The sequence below is a fragment of the Orussus abietinus genome, unplaced genomic scaffold (assembly GCF_000612105.2).
Source record: "Orussus abietinus isolate OABI.00-Male unplaced genomic scaffold, Oabi_2.0 scaffold115, whole genome shotgun sequence".
NCBI lineage: Eukaryota > Metazoa > Arthropoda > Insecta > Hymenoptera > Orussidae > Orussus > Orussus abietinus.
Genome location: NW_019394739.1, coordinates 101,234 through 120,033, shown reverse-complemented (window position 1 = coordinate 120,033; position 18,800 = coordinate 101,234). Strand labels below are relative to the sequence as shown.

At 47.6% G+C, this 18,800-nt stretch overlaps 1 protein-coding gene across 1 annotated transcript in view; it reads left to right on the top strand.

The window, feature by feature from the left end:
• The window catches only part of LOC111673845, a gene marked incomplete at its 3' end in the record, with an annotated part of 208,512 nt that overhangs the window by 107,216 nt on the left and 82,496 nt on the right, over positions 1-18,800 (top strand). The window contains exons 3-7 of the mRNA XM_023433147.1: positions 5,227-5,411; positions 5,843-5,999; positions 12,547-12,677; positions 14,930-15,010; positions 15,116-15,247. Of these exons, the coding sequence (XP_023288915.1) occupies positions 5,227-5,411; positions 5,843-5,999; positions 12,547-12,677; positions 14,930-15,010; positions 15,116-15,247 (686 nt within the window). The remainder of the gene's footprint in view (positions 1-5,226; positions 5,412-5,842; positions 6,000-12,546; positions 12,678-14,929; positions 15,011-15,115; positions 15,248-18,800) is intronic.

The following is an 18,800-nucleotide window of genomic DNA, read 5'->3' as shown; positions in this document are numbered from 1 at the left end:
TGAAGTGAAACACCTTTCAAATCAATCAATACGAATACAACACTCTTTTTTAAGGGTATTAGACCAAACTGTCTGAAAGTTTGACACATCACTCCTGATCATCTAAGAATTGCCCTGACACATTCAACATTTGGATTTTTTAACAAAATTTTTTAACTCAGCCCAGACCAGGCTCAGAATGGCGTCGAGCTCTCATATTTCGATCAATATATAATTATCGAAGGCTCTGATATGAGAATCGAAAGGGTCAGGACAATTTTACGACAATTTAGAACACTCTGGTAATCGATAAACTCGTATTTGAACGGGATAAAGGCAAAAAAAGTGTTGTATGCGCTTCTATGCTAAAACGATGGGAATCCGAGGTCTCGGAGTGATAAATTTAATTGACCTGGAAATCACAGATGGCGCAGGGGGTTCCTCTGCAGTCAATTAGGGCCCCAGAAAGCACGAATCCAGAGAATTTCTGGAGTTTTACTTCGATTTCTTTATAATTATCGTACGAAAACGACAGGTGGAGTATGCCATTTGGTACAATACCCAATATAATTCGACCCAGTTGTCGATATAAAAACGATCGTCGGGAACATGAGCATGTAGAAAAATCTTCTTTATCGACGTTGATCAAGTTCCTCGACGTGTTTCACTTCACCTTAAGTCGTAGTGGGTGTATTAGCCATCACGAGAGAACCATGCTCGATATTTTCATATTATTATGATTCGACGGGGAGAGTAACGTTCGAGTCGAGCGTAAATTTTCGCTGGCTATTCGCGCCTCGTTGGCACGGGCTAATTCTCAAATAACCGAGTCGAGCCGACGAAGAGAAAGCGAATTGAAAAAAGAGCGTCCTCGAGCACGCGGATTCCTCGTTTTGGCCGGCTCGAGCGCTTAAATAGGCGCGACAGAACGTCGGTAATGCAGGACGCTGTCGAGGTGCGTCGAAAAGTCGGACCCTCCATGCAAGAGCGCTGCGAGGCTGCAATTATTTTGGGCGCGCGTCGTCGGGTCGCGTGCTGAGCCCACGGTGTAAACACCTCGGTCTTCGCGGGTTGAACGGGCCATTTTGTCCCTCAGCTAAAGAGGCATGCTCTAATTGTCATCTCTTATTGGAAGTTTAGACTAAAAGGTGACAAAAGTCCGAGGCGAGGGATTCGCTCGGAAATCAGTGAAAAGGATTTCCTTTGATTTCATGTGATAAACGGCGTTTCGGTATCAAGTGTTCGGCCTTAAAATTGTGACAATGATCCATGATTTCCTGAGTGAATAACCCCTCGGTTCAAAAGAGGAGGTAGCTCCAAAATGTGGGAAAAAAGGTGATGGCAAGGAATTTCCAAAAATGGTCTTAACACACCCTGAGAACAAAAAATGTCATTGAACCAAAGAAATATTTCGTTAATCCAATGGGTAATTATTTGATTCAAGTGAACTGGAATAAATTGGATGTAATGTTTCTTCAATGCATTTTTTTTTTTTAAATAGATTGGAGTAAATAGGAATAGAGGTCTGATGGGAGGCTTAATTACGAGGTAATAAATGTCGGAAGGAAATTAATCTCGATAATGTAGGAAATTGAGGGCTCGAATAATTGATTTATGTACTCGTCGTCGGTGGAGGGAACCTTTGGGTGAGCGATACACTAGTTTTACCTAGAACTATGGATAGGTTTAACCAATAGGTGTTCAGAGGTGTGGTGGGTTTCCTTTCGCATTGTAACGATCCATTCCGTCCAACCGACTTGTCCAATTAAATTCTGACAGCCGCTGTCGCCTCTCCGCATGCTCTTTCCATCGGCGATGCTTCGAAAGCCGTCTTCATCGGATGTACGTACCACTTCCGCCTTTGCCGCGGTCATTTCTCCCATTTTGCAATCGACATCGAGATCGATTATTTAGCCACTCGGTCGACCATCGCGCATCGATGAAATCTAGTTGACCCGTTCCCACCCGAGGTCTATTCCCGGCCAATTGTTAAATAATTTAATCGTTCCTTGTCCAAAATTCGGTCGTAGATCCGATCGAAGGGCACCCTCGAAATCCACAATGGCGCGATCTCGGCCTCCTCGATCGCAGGTTTTCCAGTTGGCAACGCCGATCGGCGGGGTACGAGTCTCGAAAATTGCTGAAAATTAAGGGGGACGTGGGAGGGGGGCAGCGTACGGGTCACGTATCCAGCAATTATCGGTGCTAAATTTTTACGAGCCGGCGGATATAATGCACGGGGGGGAGCCCCTCGTAGAAAGCGCGCGCTTTTCGGGCATCGCCGCACGGGAGCGCTCCGCGTGAGTGCGAGAGAAAGAGCGCTAGCGGGGCCGCCGGGAGTGCGAGAGAGAAGAGAGGCGTTCCTTCCCCACGAGAGGACGTCGCGCTCGTTCGCTTTGCATTTACAGAGCCCCTTCGAGATCGTTCTGGGCCGCGGAATCCATTTTTACGGTCGAGATGCCTCCCGAAATTAAACAACGTACTCGAAAGTAGGAAATTCTCGAAATTAGACCAGGCTCAAAAGTTGAAAAAAAAGATGGAGTTCCACGATGGATTTTTATGGTCGGTCCATGTGGCCTCGCAATTCATATTTACGATTCATATGACGATTGGGACGAGTCGGGGGGTAAGCCTTTTCTTCTTTTTTTTTTTCTCGATTGCCTCTATTTTCTGGTGGAAAAGGGAAGAGGCTCCTGAGGGAACGCGGTGGGTGGGAGCGCGAGGGCGTTTCGAGGAGCTCCGATGAGCACTAATGGCCGACTTTTGCTTCCTGCCGATAAGTCCTTTCCCCATCGCCGACGTGGCGACCGAGGGAGCTCGTTCGCCCGTGAAATTAGCATACGTATCGCGGATTTACATGCGCCTCTCGCGGCCGTCGCGCCTCCGTAAATGGCCCGTAATAAACATTAAGTGCGTTCTATTAATCCGCCGCGTTTCGCCGAGGGACGCGCGTCCCTGACACCAGGCGGGGCCGCAGGGAAGTGTTTCTCCTTTTTCCAGAAGTCCTTTTTATTTTTAGTTATCTCCATAATCAAGGTAATGTCAGATAGCGCAAGGGAGGATAGAGCAATTGAAACGCGATACGTCTGCGGATTCTCTGATAACGAATTGATATCAACTGGTAATCCATGTCAAGGACGATTATGGTGCCGAGGTGGATTATCGATAAGATATGAATGATATATCGATAATTCTCAGAATTTCCTCGCGACGTTCCGGTATTTCCTTTGACTCACTTTTCTCCCCCTTTCGGTCTACCCAGAATTGAGAAAGCTCCTCTCGTTTTCGTATTTTTATTGTTTTTTTTTCCCCCTTCGTAGCGATCGAACCGTCCTCAGGTTCCTGATTTTCGAGTCTCTTAGATCGTTGTCGATTTTCTCGGTAAATAAATTAAGTGGAGGGCGCCGGCGTCCCTGGGCGTCGGTAAGGCACCGTCCTCTTGTGCGCACGCGCGCGTGCGCTTACGCACCCGAGTGCGAGTCGCAAGGGAAACAGGTTGGCCTGAAATAGAAGCGGCCCGAGAATCCGCTAAACAAACACGAGCAAATCGAGAGGAACTGCTCTCAGTTTGCAGAGGAGAGCCACAGGTCGGCGCCAACTCGGCTTACCGGCGCGAAACTCGCGACGCGATTTGTTTCGAGCCGTTTCGAGCGATCTCTAGTTAACACCTCAATCCGAAAGAATTTCACAAAAAGATGCGACTGAAAATGTTCACTGCGATTTATAATCGCTTCCGTCAGCAGGGGAGAGTCACAAGTCGGCGCCAAGTCGACTTGCCAGGGAGAAATCGCGACGCAATTCTTTTTTCTCTCGAACCGTTTCGAGCGATCTTTAGTTCACGCCTCGATATAAAAAGTAAAAAAAAATAAATAAAAAATGCGACTAAAGTTGTTCACTTCAATTTGAAAAGCCATTAGCAGGGAAGAGGTCAGCACCAGGTCGGCGGCGGGAAACCTGCGATGCGATTCATTTCGAGCGATCTATTGTTCACACCTCAATACAGAAGATGAATAAAAAAGCGACCAAAAATGTTCACTCAAATTTAAAAACGCCACTTGTCTTTCTGGGGCTATTGTTACATGCAAAGGGAGAAGACTCATCCACTTTCGAGAGCCGACTTCCCTTTTCAAGGATGATGAAGGCCCTTGAAACAGTTTCCATCAGAGCGATTTTTGCCGTCGATTTCCGGGTGACAGAGGAAGGCGATAATTCCCGAGAAGGGTACTCGAGGAATTCCTATTTTTTGTTGCTGATAAAAATCGAGAGCTTTCGCCGAGTCGGCAAAAATCCCACGGCCAGCGAGATCGGATCGCGTTTGGCACTGATTCCGCCATCTTGACCGGAAGTCTTCGGAGACGCCGCGACGCCCTACGGGGGCCGTCGAAGACGACGTTGCCGGTGTGTTAGGAACGATAGACGACTTATGGGATGAATTTCACGGCCTTTAAGAACCGAGGACGGTATGCGGTCCGGATACGGCGCAGACGAGGCGTTATTAAGGCGTAATCCGCACTTCTAAAGCCCCGGTCACACCGGCGCGGCCGGTGACCCCGGGGCACCCGTGAGAATTCTCAGGACCGACCCTCTCCAAACCCGCGATCATTCATCTCGGTTGCGAAAGCAACTTCCGGTATCTCCACGTTTCCGCTCCGCCGTGAAAATCGTCGCGATATTTGGCAAAGCCACCTTCAAAATCGGCCGATCTTAAGGCGATGTGAAAGTGCCGTCAAAGAGGTCTGGCTTACTCCTTACAACTTTTCACCGAACCGGATGCACCGAATCGTTTCAAACTTTTCAACGTGACAGTAAAGGCTATAAGAAAGGTCCTGTCAACCATGAAATTTCAATTTTTTTTTAATTTCTTTATGGACATTCTTAATATTTTTCATAAAAAATGAAATTTCATGGGTGTCAATATTTAAACATGGCCGCCATATTCACGTTGTAAAGTTTGAAACGACTCGGGACATCCGGAGAAATGTTTCATGAACGATTGAACTCTCAGATGCCACTTTCGTACCCCCTTAATAATGCAATCGTAAAAATGGGATACTTGGCAGCAACAAAGCCACCTTCGAAATCACCTGCATTCCCTTGATAAAGTGCACCGTAAAAATGGGGCGGAATATGAAAATGTGCATTTTTGGGGTGCATGGTTCCTGTATTTTTCCTTTCCGAGTTCTTGCCAAGGTGCTGGCCGGAGTGACGGGACATAGGTATTGATTCGAGTCGATGATTCGATTTCAGATTGGTTCCCGAAGATGTGCTCCTGCCTTGATACCGGAAACAACGCGCCCGGAAACCGCTCCGGACGTGCCGGCAGCTACGAGCGACTCAGTTCCGGTCCCACGATCTTCGAGCTGGGGTCCATGATGCAGAGGGTCAGACGTCGAGGACACCTCGAGGAAGAGGCCCTGGACAGCGAGAGGCAGGTGAGGGCGGACCTTCATTTCTTTTTGTTACACAAAAAACATAAAAAAAAAAATAATTTGCACTATTCGACTCCTTCCAAGTCTCTCAAGTCTCAATCATACCCCAACTCGGGAGAGATCGCTATCACCTGATTACACGTTCGAGCTCGTAAATCGCGAACAAGGGATTTAATTAATTACGCGGTTGCCGATTATTTCCGTGTATAATTACCGGTGCGGTACCGAGCCTTGTGATTCGTGAGCCGGAGGTTAATTAAATTTCTCCCGGTTACGTATTCCATGGCGAATAAAAATGCCCTCCTTTAATTGGACTCACCTCTGTCAATCGAGGAGATCGGAAAGGAAACGACGCGCGAAATGCCTTTATTAAACGCGATTCAAAGCCACTTGGGGTCATAAGACTATTTCTCATCCGGAAATTCACTTCTTAGGAGGAGCTTCGCTTCTACAACGACGACCTCTCCTGGACCACCGTCATCGTGGAGAGGAATCTTCGCACCATAGACCTCTGCGAGATCCTCAAAGTGAAGAGGAACGCGTCCGGCATCGCCTGGTCGGTCGTGGAAACTTGGCCTGAGCTTGGAATCGGTGAGTAAGAACAAAAAAATCATATCAATGATTATCATCCCAGTTTCTGATTTCTCGAAGCTCTGATTAAGAAGAAGAACTTTCGATTTTTCCAATACCCTAAGCGGTGAGATCTTGAAAAACTTACATAAATGTCGATTATTCTTCACGACTCAAATCCATGATGAATTAACGTGAACGAGGATTGTTAATAACTACTACTTCGCGAGTAAAGTCCATGATAGACATTAATGATGCTTATTAATGATTAATTCTTCACGAGTGAATTTCACGGAAAATAAATATGAACGATTATTATCAATAATTACTCCTTCACGAGGCATGTCCGTGAGACGTCTTTTTATTATGGCTTGGTCATTCGAGATAGTATACTATTTTTATTCTTTATTAACATCTCGATTTCGGCAAAATATTGCGAGAAGCAATCCTCGGAGAAGTTTCCTCGGTCCAGCGGTGCAGTCGGAAAGTGCAGCTGCATCGGCTGCTCTCGTAAAAGTGTTTCCCTCCGGCTGTTAATAGTTAATCGGGAGTGTCCCCTGAACGATCCCGCGGGCGGAAAAAGAAAGGGCGGGATTTCTCGTCCCGAGTCTCAAGACGGAGAAATTCCTCTGTGAATATACGATTCGCGGTCGGTTCATTTGCTGCGGATCTTCCGGTGCGCATTTGGTGGTTCCGTTTCGCGTCCTCCAGCACTTTTGCCTCCTGGATCGGAAAGATCGAATTTATTGAGTCTCTCCACGAGTTCCCAGGAAAAATTTGTAGAGGTCCAAATACTTTTTTTTTCCCCCTTAAAACGAGTTAATACGCATTAATCCTCGTTAAGATCGACTATATTGAGAAGATGAAATGCATCAAACCAGAGAAATATTTTGTTAATTCGAAGATCAGTTATCGGTCTCAAATAAATCGTCGTAATTCCGAAGAAACGTTATATCCAATTTATTCGAATTTCAGTCAAATAATTATTCTTTGAATTTACAAGAATATTTCTTTGCTACCATTCGGAGAAATATTTTTGTAGTTCGGTGAGATTTCCCTCGGGGTGTTAACTGCCTTCTCTTTTATTTAAGCTAGAAGTTATCCTCGCAGGAAATTCGGAAAAATTCTTCCCGAATTTATGTAACAATGTTAAGGCTTTTGGCTCGTTGAGGTTTCCAGCATTCCTGATTTTCCAGACGGAGGAAAATCGCGAATGGTTTTAAGTCGAGTGGATTGACCGACAAATTGAGAGGGGACGGCGATTTCGGAGCAGTTTGTCAAGCGTCATACGTTACATGACAATGGGCAGCTCGTTTGGCAAAACCGAGGGCCACTGTAGGGAGATTCGACCCCGAAAGAGTCCGGATGAAATTCGTTCGTTATTCTTCTCGAAGTCCGGAACGCGTCCTGGAACTCGGCCATGGCATGCGAGCGGAAGTGATCGCGATTATTGCCGACGTTCACTTCCGGAAACGGGGATCGAAGATCGGTCATTCGACGGAGGGGAGAAACTGGGAAGAAACTGGAATCGGGGAACATTTCCGTTCCACAATTTTCCCTCCAGAAATTCACCGCGGAATTCCCCACGGAGAAAAGGAAAAAATGTCATCGAACAAGAGAAGTATTCTCGTTAATTCGAAAAATGATCATATCACTAAAATAAATTCCAATGAATCGGATGCAACCTTTCTTCGGATTTATGACAACATATTCGAATTGACAAAACATTTCTTTGGTTCGTTGAACTATTTTCTCCAGTGCATGTTTCACTCGACGTCGCCATTAAAAATAACCACAGGAAATTCACGGACCCGGCATTAATTAAGTTTACTCGAAAATTCGTTTTACGAGCTATCCTAAAACAATATCCGATAAAACGTTCGACGGTTCCGAAGTGACGTTTGAGAGAAATAATTTCCAGATTAACAATGTCGCGACACCTTGCAACGATTTTCCGATCGGGATAAACGGTTTGTCCCGGAGTCTTTAAACACCTCTTAACAAGGGTTAAGGCATCGTAACGAGGCCACTTGAACGTAATCCTTGAAGTTATAACCCTCGTTCGAGCTAGTCGAGCTTACGGTAACGAGTGGAGGTGGTCGCGATTTTCCCGGTCGCCGACAGACTGATATGTCGTGGGCATTCGCGGGAAAGGTAGATTTTCCCCCAGAAATGTACTTTCTCCCCCCCTCGATATTCCCCTCCATAAAAATACGTAAAAATCCCTGAAAATCCTGAAAAAAAAAAAGAAATGCGAAAAATTTGGAAAAACTTTCTTCAATAACCGAGTCAATCAACACCGCGGAATATTTCCCATTTCCGATCCCGGGGAAGCCAACTTCCGCGTTATACCCGTGTCGCGCAAACCCCGGAAAATTGGCGTCGCTAAAATATCAGTCCAGGAGAGAGAGTTCGCTGGGGAATTCGAAATTGCGGGTTTTCGAAATCGAATTCCCGGATGCAGCCCGCCTCAAAGGTGAACTCCGATAAGTCGGGGTCCAGGTGCGCCTTGCGGGAATAGTAATTAGCAGGTAATAGTGTGCCGTATCGAGCGGTCGGAAAGGCTGCCGTGCAATTAGCCAGGGCCGGCGACAATGTAAATCCATTAGGCGACCGGCGTTCGCGCAATTTCTTCCGGGGAAAGCACAACGAGCCCGCCGCGAGCTGCGGATGCAAAACGGTTACCTCGCCCCGACGGGGTCTATAGAAGGCGTCGCGACGCTGGATACGTAGGTGTAGATGGGTCACCCGACGCCGCAAGCCGAGTTCGGAGCGCTCTTTGTAAGCCACCCTCCTCTTATGGCGTCGCCACCCACCGCCGCCCATCGACTGGCGAACCTCCGGCCTCCCGGAGCAGGACGGACCTACGGGGTACCTGCGGGAAAGAGCGAGATGGAAAGTCGAGAAAGGCGGAGAGGGAGGGAGACAAAGGGGTCCGTGGGTAGAGGGCGCGACCGAGCGAGTGAGACGCGCATGCGCGCTCCAGGGGGAGCGAAAGAGAACGGTCCAGCGTCTCTCTCGCAGGTTTATCCGCGCCTTCGACTCTGCACTGAGAGGAGAAAAAAAAAAAAGAAAAACGAAAAAACTTGGTTCACTCGAGGAAATGTGCATTGCGGCAGCAAAATCGAGTACACTCAAACATGAGACTGGGTTAAACAAAATTCGTTTAGCTTTGCTTCTTGCATATATGATTCAGGCAACGATAGATATGTCGGCAGTATGTATTTGTTTTAGTATACTAATCGGTTTTTGCTCAGCGGGGCGCGCGATTCCGCGACGGAATTTCCCTGCGAGGGAAACAAGTGGGCCTGATCTGGATTAACTTTTGGGACGAACAAACGCGGGATCGGGACTAACGCTGTTGCATGTAAAAAAGAAATTGCAGTGAACCAAAGAAATATTTTATTTATACCAAGAATAATTATTTAACTCACATAAATGGCCTTGATTCCGAATAAACGTAGCATCCAGTTTATTCCAGTTTGAGTCAAATAATTACACTTTAAACTAACAAAATATTTCTTTAGCACTGTTCAAAAAAATGATTCTTTGGTTCAATGATATTCCTCTTTTTTTCCCCCAGTGCGGGATCTTCCTATACTTACTGTAGTTTTTCTTTTGTTCATTGTTTTTTTAAGGATCAAAATCAAGACCAACTTTGAACGTCGCATCACGCGACAGATACTTTCATGACCTCTGAATGGAGATTTTTAAATATTAATCCTTGACATCCTCTCTGTATGTGACGTCCCGCCGAGACGTTCTCAGAAATGCATTAATTAATTCCACGTAGTGGTAACGTTTCGTCATATTAACATTGTCCATCCAGGAACATTTCCGTCTGGTTCTTCGAGTATTTCGAGATATCGCCCGGTCACTCGTAACAAACGCCGTAAGACACGCCAAGGGGGAAAATGTGGAACTCGTTGGGACGTCCCGAACCTCGGCCACTTTATCGGTTAGTAAGGCTCCCTGCACAATGGCGAGCACCCCCGGGGGTGTGTGCCCTTTGTGCGGAGGCAGGGTGCACACGGAGTGTCCGCGACACGGCGATGTGCAGTTCCGGGGGTGCAGGGGTGTCCGGGGGGTGCGAGGGTGTTTGGGGGCCGGGTTGCAACGAGGCCGCCACTGGCAGCAGGAATCGATAGCAGGCCGCGTTGGGCCAGGTCAGGCATCCTTGCCATATCCCGTTTACACACCGACGCAAATTCCGGGTTTAACGACCACCAACGAATTGCGGACACAGGCCGACTGTGGGTCGCGAGGTACTTTCGGTGTCACCTGCGATCGACTGCTCACTTTTCCCGACTCCTCGATCCCCGCACGGAAAAAAAAAAAAAATTAAAAAAAGGACGGAAATAAAAATTGCATCCTAATGGAGGGCAATGCCAATGAAGTTTTGCTGAGGGGCAAAATTTCAATTCAAAAGAAATATATATTATTGACGTACATATCGAGTCACATATAAGTGCAAGAAACGATGATTTCGTTGAGAGAGAAAAAAAGAGACAATTGACGTTGACTTCAACTAATTGCCGTTGACTTTTCACAATTTTCTTGTTCACTCAATCTGACGTTTCTTTGGGCGTATTTCCGTGCAGGATTTTGTCCTCGCATTGTATATTTTTTCCTTGAGTCAACATTCACTCCTGGAGTTACTTCCGGTCCTGCGCGCGTCTCGGCGGGAAGAGGTCGATTGTGGCGTTAGGCACCGGCGGAGGTTCTGCTGCGGATCGGCCGGGAGGACTTGTCCACCCAATCGCCCGAGTTTTACGCGCAGCTTACGGCCGCGTTCCGCAGTTAAGTTTACTTACACGCGTTTTACACGTGTCGCGTCGCCTCCCCCGCAGTGCGGCCGTTGTCGTGCCGTCACTGGCGAGGTTTCACGTATGCATTTCACCGCATACACAGTGCTCCCGGGTTCTGTCGCGTAAAATCATATCCGCTTAGGTAACGTGCCGTTTCAACCTTTAATACTTATCTCGTAAAGCCCCGAGCACCGTGGAAAGAGAGCCCACGCTAATGGAATTTCTTCCTTTTCTTTCGGTTTTTTTTTCTCTCTCTCTCTCTCCGTTTCTTCGAGCCGTTTATTTTTTCCTTGTCTGTTGGAAAAACCGGAGCGGGGTACGAGGGGACATCCATTGGCCGATTTCGTGGGAGTCCCCGTGGAATCGGACGTCATTCGTCATTGTTGCCGCCGACTCGAGCCCCGTGCACGGGTCACGAGACCGGAAGTGCAGAGCACCTCGCGTGCACGAGGGAAATTACGATTCGCCGGTGCTTCGTCTCGTACGAAGTCCTTCCGTCTCTCTTTCTTCCTCTCCTAGATTCGTTCCTTTCCCGATTTCCCATGGAGAGGGGAGTCTTATTTATAAATGCATTTGACATTGCATTTAATTGTGATCTGAAACGTACCCCGAGAAAATAGATCAGTAGACCGAAACAAATACATATTGTTACCGGATACGTATACGGTTGCAAGGAACAATTATTTCGTCGAGGAGAAAAATGACATCGTTGATTTAAGGTGAAGTGAAATACGTCGAGGAACTTGATCGACGTCGATAAAGAAGATTTTTCTAAATGCCTACGTTGCCGTTTACATTTTTTTTTTCTCTTAGTATGGGAAGAACTCTTTGAAATGCAGAATAAAAATATGTAATGCTTCCGGACGTAGGGAAAATATAGAGGGGGAAATAGTGAAAAATGTAAATATGTAAATATGTGTATAATCGGTCGATTGGTTTCTGTATTAATTTCTTGACTCGCTATTTAACTTGGGAACAATTCGATTTGCTTACCGCAGTCTCCGGTGTTTAATTTAAGGCGATCGTTTAGTCGTGATTCGGGGAGAGGAGTCTTCAAGGTGCAATAAACGGCGCCTCTTCTGCACCGACGTCGCCCCCTCTCTCTCGCTCTCCCTTATCTGCCGGTCGCTCCATCTCTTTCTCGCGCGTCCCTTTCGTTCGCCAATTCTCGCCGCGCCGGTCCAACTGCCGCCACGGTAGCGCCGTTTTCGATTTGATTTGCATAATTGGCGTAACGTTTTAATTAGGCCGCTGTAAAGCGCGCTGAATCGCGGAGAGTCGCTGTTACCGTATAGGCGGTAGGTGGTAATTCCGTGCATCCTGCGAGATGGGAAGAATAATCCCCGGAATAATAAGCAGTCGGGCCCGTAACATCGATTCGTCCGCTTTCCGAGCCCGGACGGCTTTATTTAACTCTTGACAGAGTATATACCCGACGAATGACAATGGAACCGGCCGACTCGCATTTATTAGCGCTTGATTATTGTCAGTGAAGCCGATACCTAATGACGGCCGTCTTTTACCATGAAATTACCGTCGCTGCAGTCGGCAGCGGTTCATTTCTCACGGGCGCTCCGCGGTTGTAGAAATAATTATCGATCGGCTAGTGAAAGGGTATAAAATACTCGCTGGAAGTGCATATTCGTCGTTCACGTGCCGTGTTAAAATATTTATCTTCGATATTTCCCTTTTTAAATACCTATTCCGGCTTATCAGTACGTCGGTTTCACGCGGTATTCCATTGGGACTCGATTTTTCAGAGCGCACTTTGGAGGATCACGAGGACATTCTGGCTGCTCATAGAGAAATGGAGACTTTTGCGTCACATCACGAAAGGAAGTTCTTCTTCCGCGAGGACTTCTTGAAGTACGAGTTCTTTATCAACCCAAAGGTAAGCGGTGCAGACCTTTCGGTACGCGAGGGAAATATCTACTTTATCGACGGTTGAGTAAGCGTACCAACGGATTCGTTTACTGGTTGCAAGTGCTGTTGAGTACTTACCGAGAATCTCTTGGAGGATAAGAGCTGGCTTTTATCGATGGCGTCCTTCCTTACCGGGGGTGGGCTCACAGGTCGGTAAGGTAGATATTCAAGAATGAATATTCAATCTTCCTTTCGGTACGCATTATAGACCTCTGTCGGGTTTTGGAATCGTTCGGGTAGGTTGGCGTATAGTCGCTACTTTACCGACATGGTTGGCTACGAGTTTCCTCGAGCGCCCGCCTCGATGGCGCTACTGGTACCTCCACCTCAAAACGGCTGACGGATGGATATTGATCGAATCCTCGGCGCGTACATACCCGCGGCCGGAAAGGTCGTTCCGAAATCGAATTCGCGTGCCCTGCAATGCAATTTCGAATTTGGGAAATTCAATTTTTTCCCTTTATTTCATCCCGCTCGGTCTGCGAGTCACGTGCGTCCCCGTGTTCCGCACGTTCTCCACGGACAACGAAAGTTCCATAAACCTCCCTACCACCATACAGAGATGAGTTGGGAGATTGCTTACGGGCAGGATCGTGCGATCGCATCCTGCGCTGCCCTCTGGTTTCGTACGTTAGCTTTCACCGTTTNGCAAAAAACGGTGAAAGCTAACGTACGAAACCAGAGGGCAGCACAGGATGCGATCGCACGATCCTACCCGTGAGCAATCTCCCAACTCATCTCTGCACCATATTTCCCAAGATTTCGCGTGGACTCGCGAATCTGAAAATCTGGAAATCCGAAAGATCTCTGGAAGAACTAAATAATTTGCTGCTCCCTTCCCGCGATATTCTGTCGTTGAGAAGTAATGTCTTCTCTAATCAAAACCACCGCTTATCGCGCCGATGTTCATCCTCGATGCGTTGACGCGTCGCGCCCTGTGCGACACCTACACGAAAGCTCGGTCGCGCTCCTTCGCTTTTCGCCTCGATTCGGCGTCTAATTAACGGCATCTCGCTTCAATTAGCGGTATTACCAATTAGTATCACCGATACTTCGTTGGCCCGACGCTCGCGGATTTTCATTTCCTTAATTGCAGGGAAATCCCCCCCCCCCCAACGCGTCGCCCCCTACCGTTGTCCGTCTTCGTTTTGCGCCCTTCTCACCAAACGCGTTCACTCCCTGTAGAGACACGGAGGGAGCAAGACGTACCGTTTCGCTCCCCCCGTTTCGCCGCCCTGTTTCGCTCCATCTTCTCCCTCGGGACGACAGGTGGATGGTTTTCAAGGTGAGGGGAGCCAGCGCGGGAGTCCAACCTACTCATGAGTAACTGCAAGTTCAGGGCCAAGATAATCATGGTTGTGTACTTTTTGCAAGACCAAGAGGAATTTTTCAGAAAATGAATCCCACTATTAGAATTCCCGCTTTTGACGTGAAACTTTATTGTTCATTTTATTTCACTTTGTATATTTACTTTTGGATTGAATTGAGTACGTCGGGCCTCGGCATAGGTGTTCATTGTTACTCGTTATTTCGCCTGCTTTTTTCTTCTTTTTTTTTTAAAGTCAGATTATTTTTTTTATATGGCGGCTCGAGGGTCGCAATGATACCCCGATCGCGAGACACCGGCACGATGTCAATGAGTTTCGACTTCGGCGACTTTAACCCGTCATTTGAATCCATTTATTCCCGCCACGCCCACCGGCATCGTGCATTGCGCTCAATGCGGTTGCAGGCACTTTTTCCTTCATCCAATAGCAATTACCGCTAAGCACCGCGCCAATCGTTAACGGAAGCGCGTGCGCACCGGGCCGCCCGTTGTAACGAGAAGGAATATATTTTCTCTTGTGTCTCTTTCCCTTTTACCCCTGTTCGTTGCCACCAGCTCGGCCTATTGTTGCCGGCTAATATTTCGGAGGTAATGGGTGCCGCTCGAAGGGGCTGCGGAATTCCGCCACGGGCGGAAATATTTCCGAAACGTCGCCCGTGTAAATATCGGCCTATATGTATGCACGCAATTGCGCGTACCGATTCGTGGTAAACTTCTCTGTTACGATGTTGGGTTGGTTCTCTCTTGCGCTGAGAAAAGAAATGACATTGAACCAAAGAAATATTTCGTTAACTCAATAGGAAAAGTATTCATTGAACCGAAGGAAATATTTTTCTCAGGGTGGTAATTGTAGTTTCAGTGGCAATTAAATTCATTACGTTTCTCCGTTTCAGCAATTCTTCCCCACGGACATGGTCGCCTTCCCCAACGACGAAGACCGGGGAGCCATCAGCGAGGTCGAAAGCGCTCTCAGGGTGAGTGGGAAATTTTTTAAAATATCGAACTTTGACGCGGTGACATATCGCAATGCAATATGCATTCGATCCATAATGCTGGATGGTTATATTTATTATTTTTAGGCCTACTTGGCGCGCGACGATGGCGAGTGCCCCCAAGTGTTCAGCACCGTTTGGATGCGCGATGAAGAGTCCAATTCCTGGCGCAAGACTTACATGCTGCTGCAGGGTCGCAAGCTCTACTCGGCGAAGAAGGTAGGTGGTCCAGATCTAGCAGCTTCGGATATTTATTTCAACCCCGAATTCTCCCGAGGAAGAGGATTTGAGGTCCTTGGGGATCTTGTCTAGGGTCTGAGAGATCTACCGACTCCCTAGGACACTCCAGAATGGTCAGGCATGGCGATTACCAAAATCGGTTTTGGTCTCGGTCTTGCACTTTTTGCAACCTCGAGATCGGGACCGGGACCGAACTTACTCATTACTCAAAGGATGTGATTTCTTTCCTCGATGATTTCACGCCGATTCCATGTGTGCCGCTGAACGGTTGCGAAAAATTACCCTGCCCGTTCTAGGCAGACGTGCAAAAACCTAGATCGGTCAGATCCGTCCGTCGAGTTTTAACGGACGTCGGACGACGGGGAACGAAAAAAGGATGCCGACGTGAACGCAAAGATTACGAGCGGCGCCATTAACGTCTCTCAAAGGATATGGGACGATTAAGATAATTTGCCCGGCGCGCTTGGATCTTGAAGATTCATAATTCGCAATTTATAATTCGTTATTCGCGATTCGAAATTCGCCATCAGTGATCCGCAATTCGTGACTCGAGATTGGCGATTCAAAATTCGCGATCGGTGATTCGCCATCGGTGATCCGCAATTCGTGACTCGAGATTGGCGATTCGAAATTCGCGATCAGTGATTCGCAATTCGCAATTCGTGACTCGAGATTGGCGATTCAAGATTCGCGATTTGAAATTCCCGATCAGTGATTCGCCATCAGTGATACCCAATTCGCAACATGAGATTCGCAATTTGCGACTCGAGATTGGTGATTCGAAATTCGCGATTCGAGATTCGCGATTTTAAATTCCCGATCAGTGATGCCCCATCACTGATACCCAATTCGCAACTTGAGATTCGCAATCAGTGATTCACCATCAGTGATTCGCAATTCGCGACTCACGATTCGCGATTCAAGATTCGCGATTCGAAATTCCCGATAAGTGATTCGCCATCGGTGATACCAATTAAAAACTTGAGATTCGCAATCAGTGATTCACCATCAGTGATTCGCACTTCGCGACTCGAAATTCGCAATCAGTGATTCGCCATCAATGATTTGCAATTCGCGACCCGCGACTCGCGATTCGAATTTCGCGATTCAATATTTGCGGTCAATGACTCGCGATTCGAATTTCGCGATTCAATATTTGCGGTCAATGACTCGCGATTCGAAATTCGCGATTCAATATTTGCGGTCAATGACTCGCGATTCGAATTTCGCGATTCAATATTTGCGGTCAATGACTCGCGATTCGAATTTCGCGATTCAATATTTGCGGTCAATGACTCGCGATTCAATATTTGCGGTCAATGACTCGCGATTCGAAATTCGCGATTCAATATTTGCGGTCAGTGACTCGGGATTCGAAATTCGCGGCTCTCGTTCGACACAAGTCAACGGTAACGACTCCATCTCCCGATCGCTCTTTCCCGGGACAGAGGTCGAAGGTAGATTTCCTCGTTTCAGGGCCCGTCTCCGGCGGAGCGGCAAATTGCAGTTTGAGACCGTGGGTACAAACGAGCCGCGTGCGAACAAACACGCTCGTTAATTTCCAACCGGCCGCAAATCAGGACGCCAGGTTTCGGCGGTCCCGCCATGTTGAAACTCGGCTTAACACGCGGCTTAATCGTCGCCGTTGCGACGCAGCGGATTGAATTAGTCCCGAACAAAGTTCGGCCCGATCTTGTCGGCGTCTGCTAATCTATTTTTTCCCTCCGCTCGCTCTTCCGCCATTTTCCCCGGGTCGCAACTTCCCCCGTTTTTGGCATTTCCGCCGAGCTAGATTGCGCGCCCCCCACTTCCGCTCGCCGAAGGGTTGCCGAGGGAAACTCGCTAGGAAAACGAGCTTCGGGATATTTCTCGGCGAGCTCTTACTTGATTTAATTAATCCACCGACCTTGCCTCGAGTCGCCGTTTTTCGCGAGTCCCCAATTTTTCTTTTTCCTGCCAACCGTTATTTTTTGCGATTTGCCATTTTTTTTCTCGCCACATTTTCTCTAGAGTTAGGTGTACTCTCTGATGAGTGGTTTTTCCTTGATCCTAGGGTTTTTATGAGATAATGGCGATCGAGTAGATTCGACCTCGTATTCGAAAGCTCTCGAGGGCGCTGAAGAGAGGAGGACGAGAGATGTAATTTGCCGGCGGATTTCCTGCGCTATTTATACTCCATTACGCGTTTTTTTGTCGGCCGGTCTGTTTGGTGGCCGGCTGAAAGTTGCTTTTCTTAAGCGCGCTTAATCATCGCCGCTACCACAAACCGGATTGAATTAGTTCCGAACTGCGTCCAGGACCACTCCGAGTCCTGCCGGGAACTGCCGTGCACTTTTTCCCCAGAACATTTCCTCGCTGTCTCTCTTTTCATTCGGCTCTCCCTCGTTTTGCCCATTTTCATCTGGCCGAATTGTAGCTCGGGAGTAACTGCTCAAAATTCCCGGAGTAAACTCCTTTCTTTGTCTCCGCTCGTATCGATTCAATTAGACCTGTTCCCTCGTTCTCGAGGTGCTTTAGGTTTTCCCTGAACTGGCTAATTTATTTCCTCACGAAAATTATTTCCTTCGCGTCCGACATCGGAAATCGTTCGCTCCAATTTCGAGCCACAAGGGACCCAGCGAAAACCCGGGAAAGGGTGGAGGGGAATTTCTTCCGGATTTTTCTGTACTCCATATCTTGATTCCCACTTCCCTCGCCTGATCGGTCATATCCTGTCGCCATCAATTAGTACAAAAATCATTTCAACATTACTATCGCGGTCTGTATATATCATATCTCTTTTACCCTGAGAAGGGAAAAAATATAATTGAACCAAAGAATTAATTATTCTACTGAAATAAATTGTCGCAATTCCAAGGAAACGTTGGGTCCAATTTATTCCAGTTAATTTGAGTGAAATAATTATTCCTTCAATTAATACAATATTCCTTTGGTACTATTTAAAGAATTATTTCTTTGGTTCGACGATTTTCGTTTTGGTGCAATGACTGTCGCCCGTTTCTCTGCTCCCGGGGGTGCATATTACTCAAAACTCTTTTCTCAATGAGACGTCCATCGAAACCGGCCTTATCAATCGATCCGTTGTAATCACCTGTTAGGTCGAACAGGTTCGTCTGGTATCGCGATTTTCAGGTGGCGGTGCCTTCCTCGGCCCTGACGAGCTGACGTGTCGGACGTCGAATTCTACCACCCATGTCCATGCACGTATCACGCGATCGGCAAGAAATTGCACCTCGGGTGTGGTGGTGCATCGGCATCTCCCACGGCCATCGGTGTCCGCAGGTGGATGCATTTCCGGGAGGTGGGCGCGTAATGGCGGTTTGCAGGCGAGAATCGCTCGGAGATTCGTCACGGCTCGAATTAAGGGAGCCTCAAGAAGCCCCGGATTAAGGGAGGGAGGAAATCCTCGGCCCGACAAGCGGACTTAAGGTGACGTGGACTCGCCGGGGGATTTGCAGGAATCTGCAACGAAACGGAATTTAATGCCCGATGTTCCTGGAGGGGTCTTACGAGTTCCCGAATTGTCCCCTGG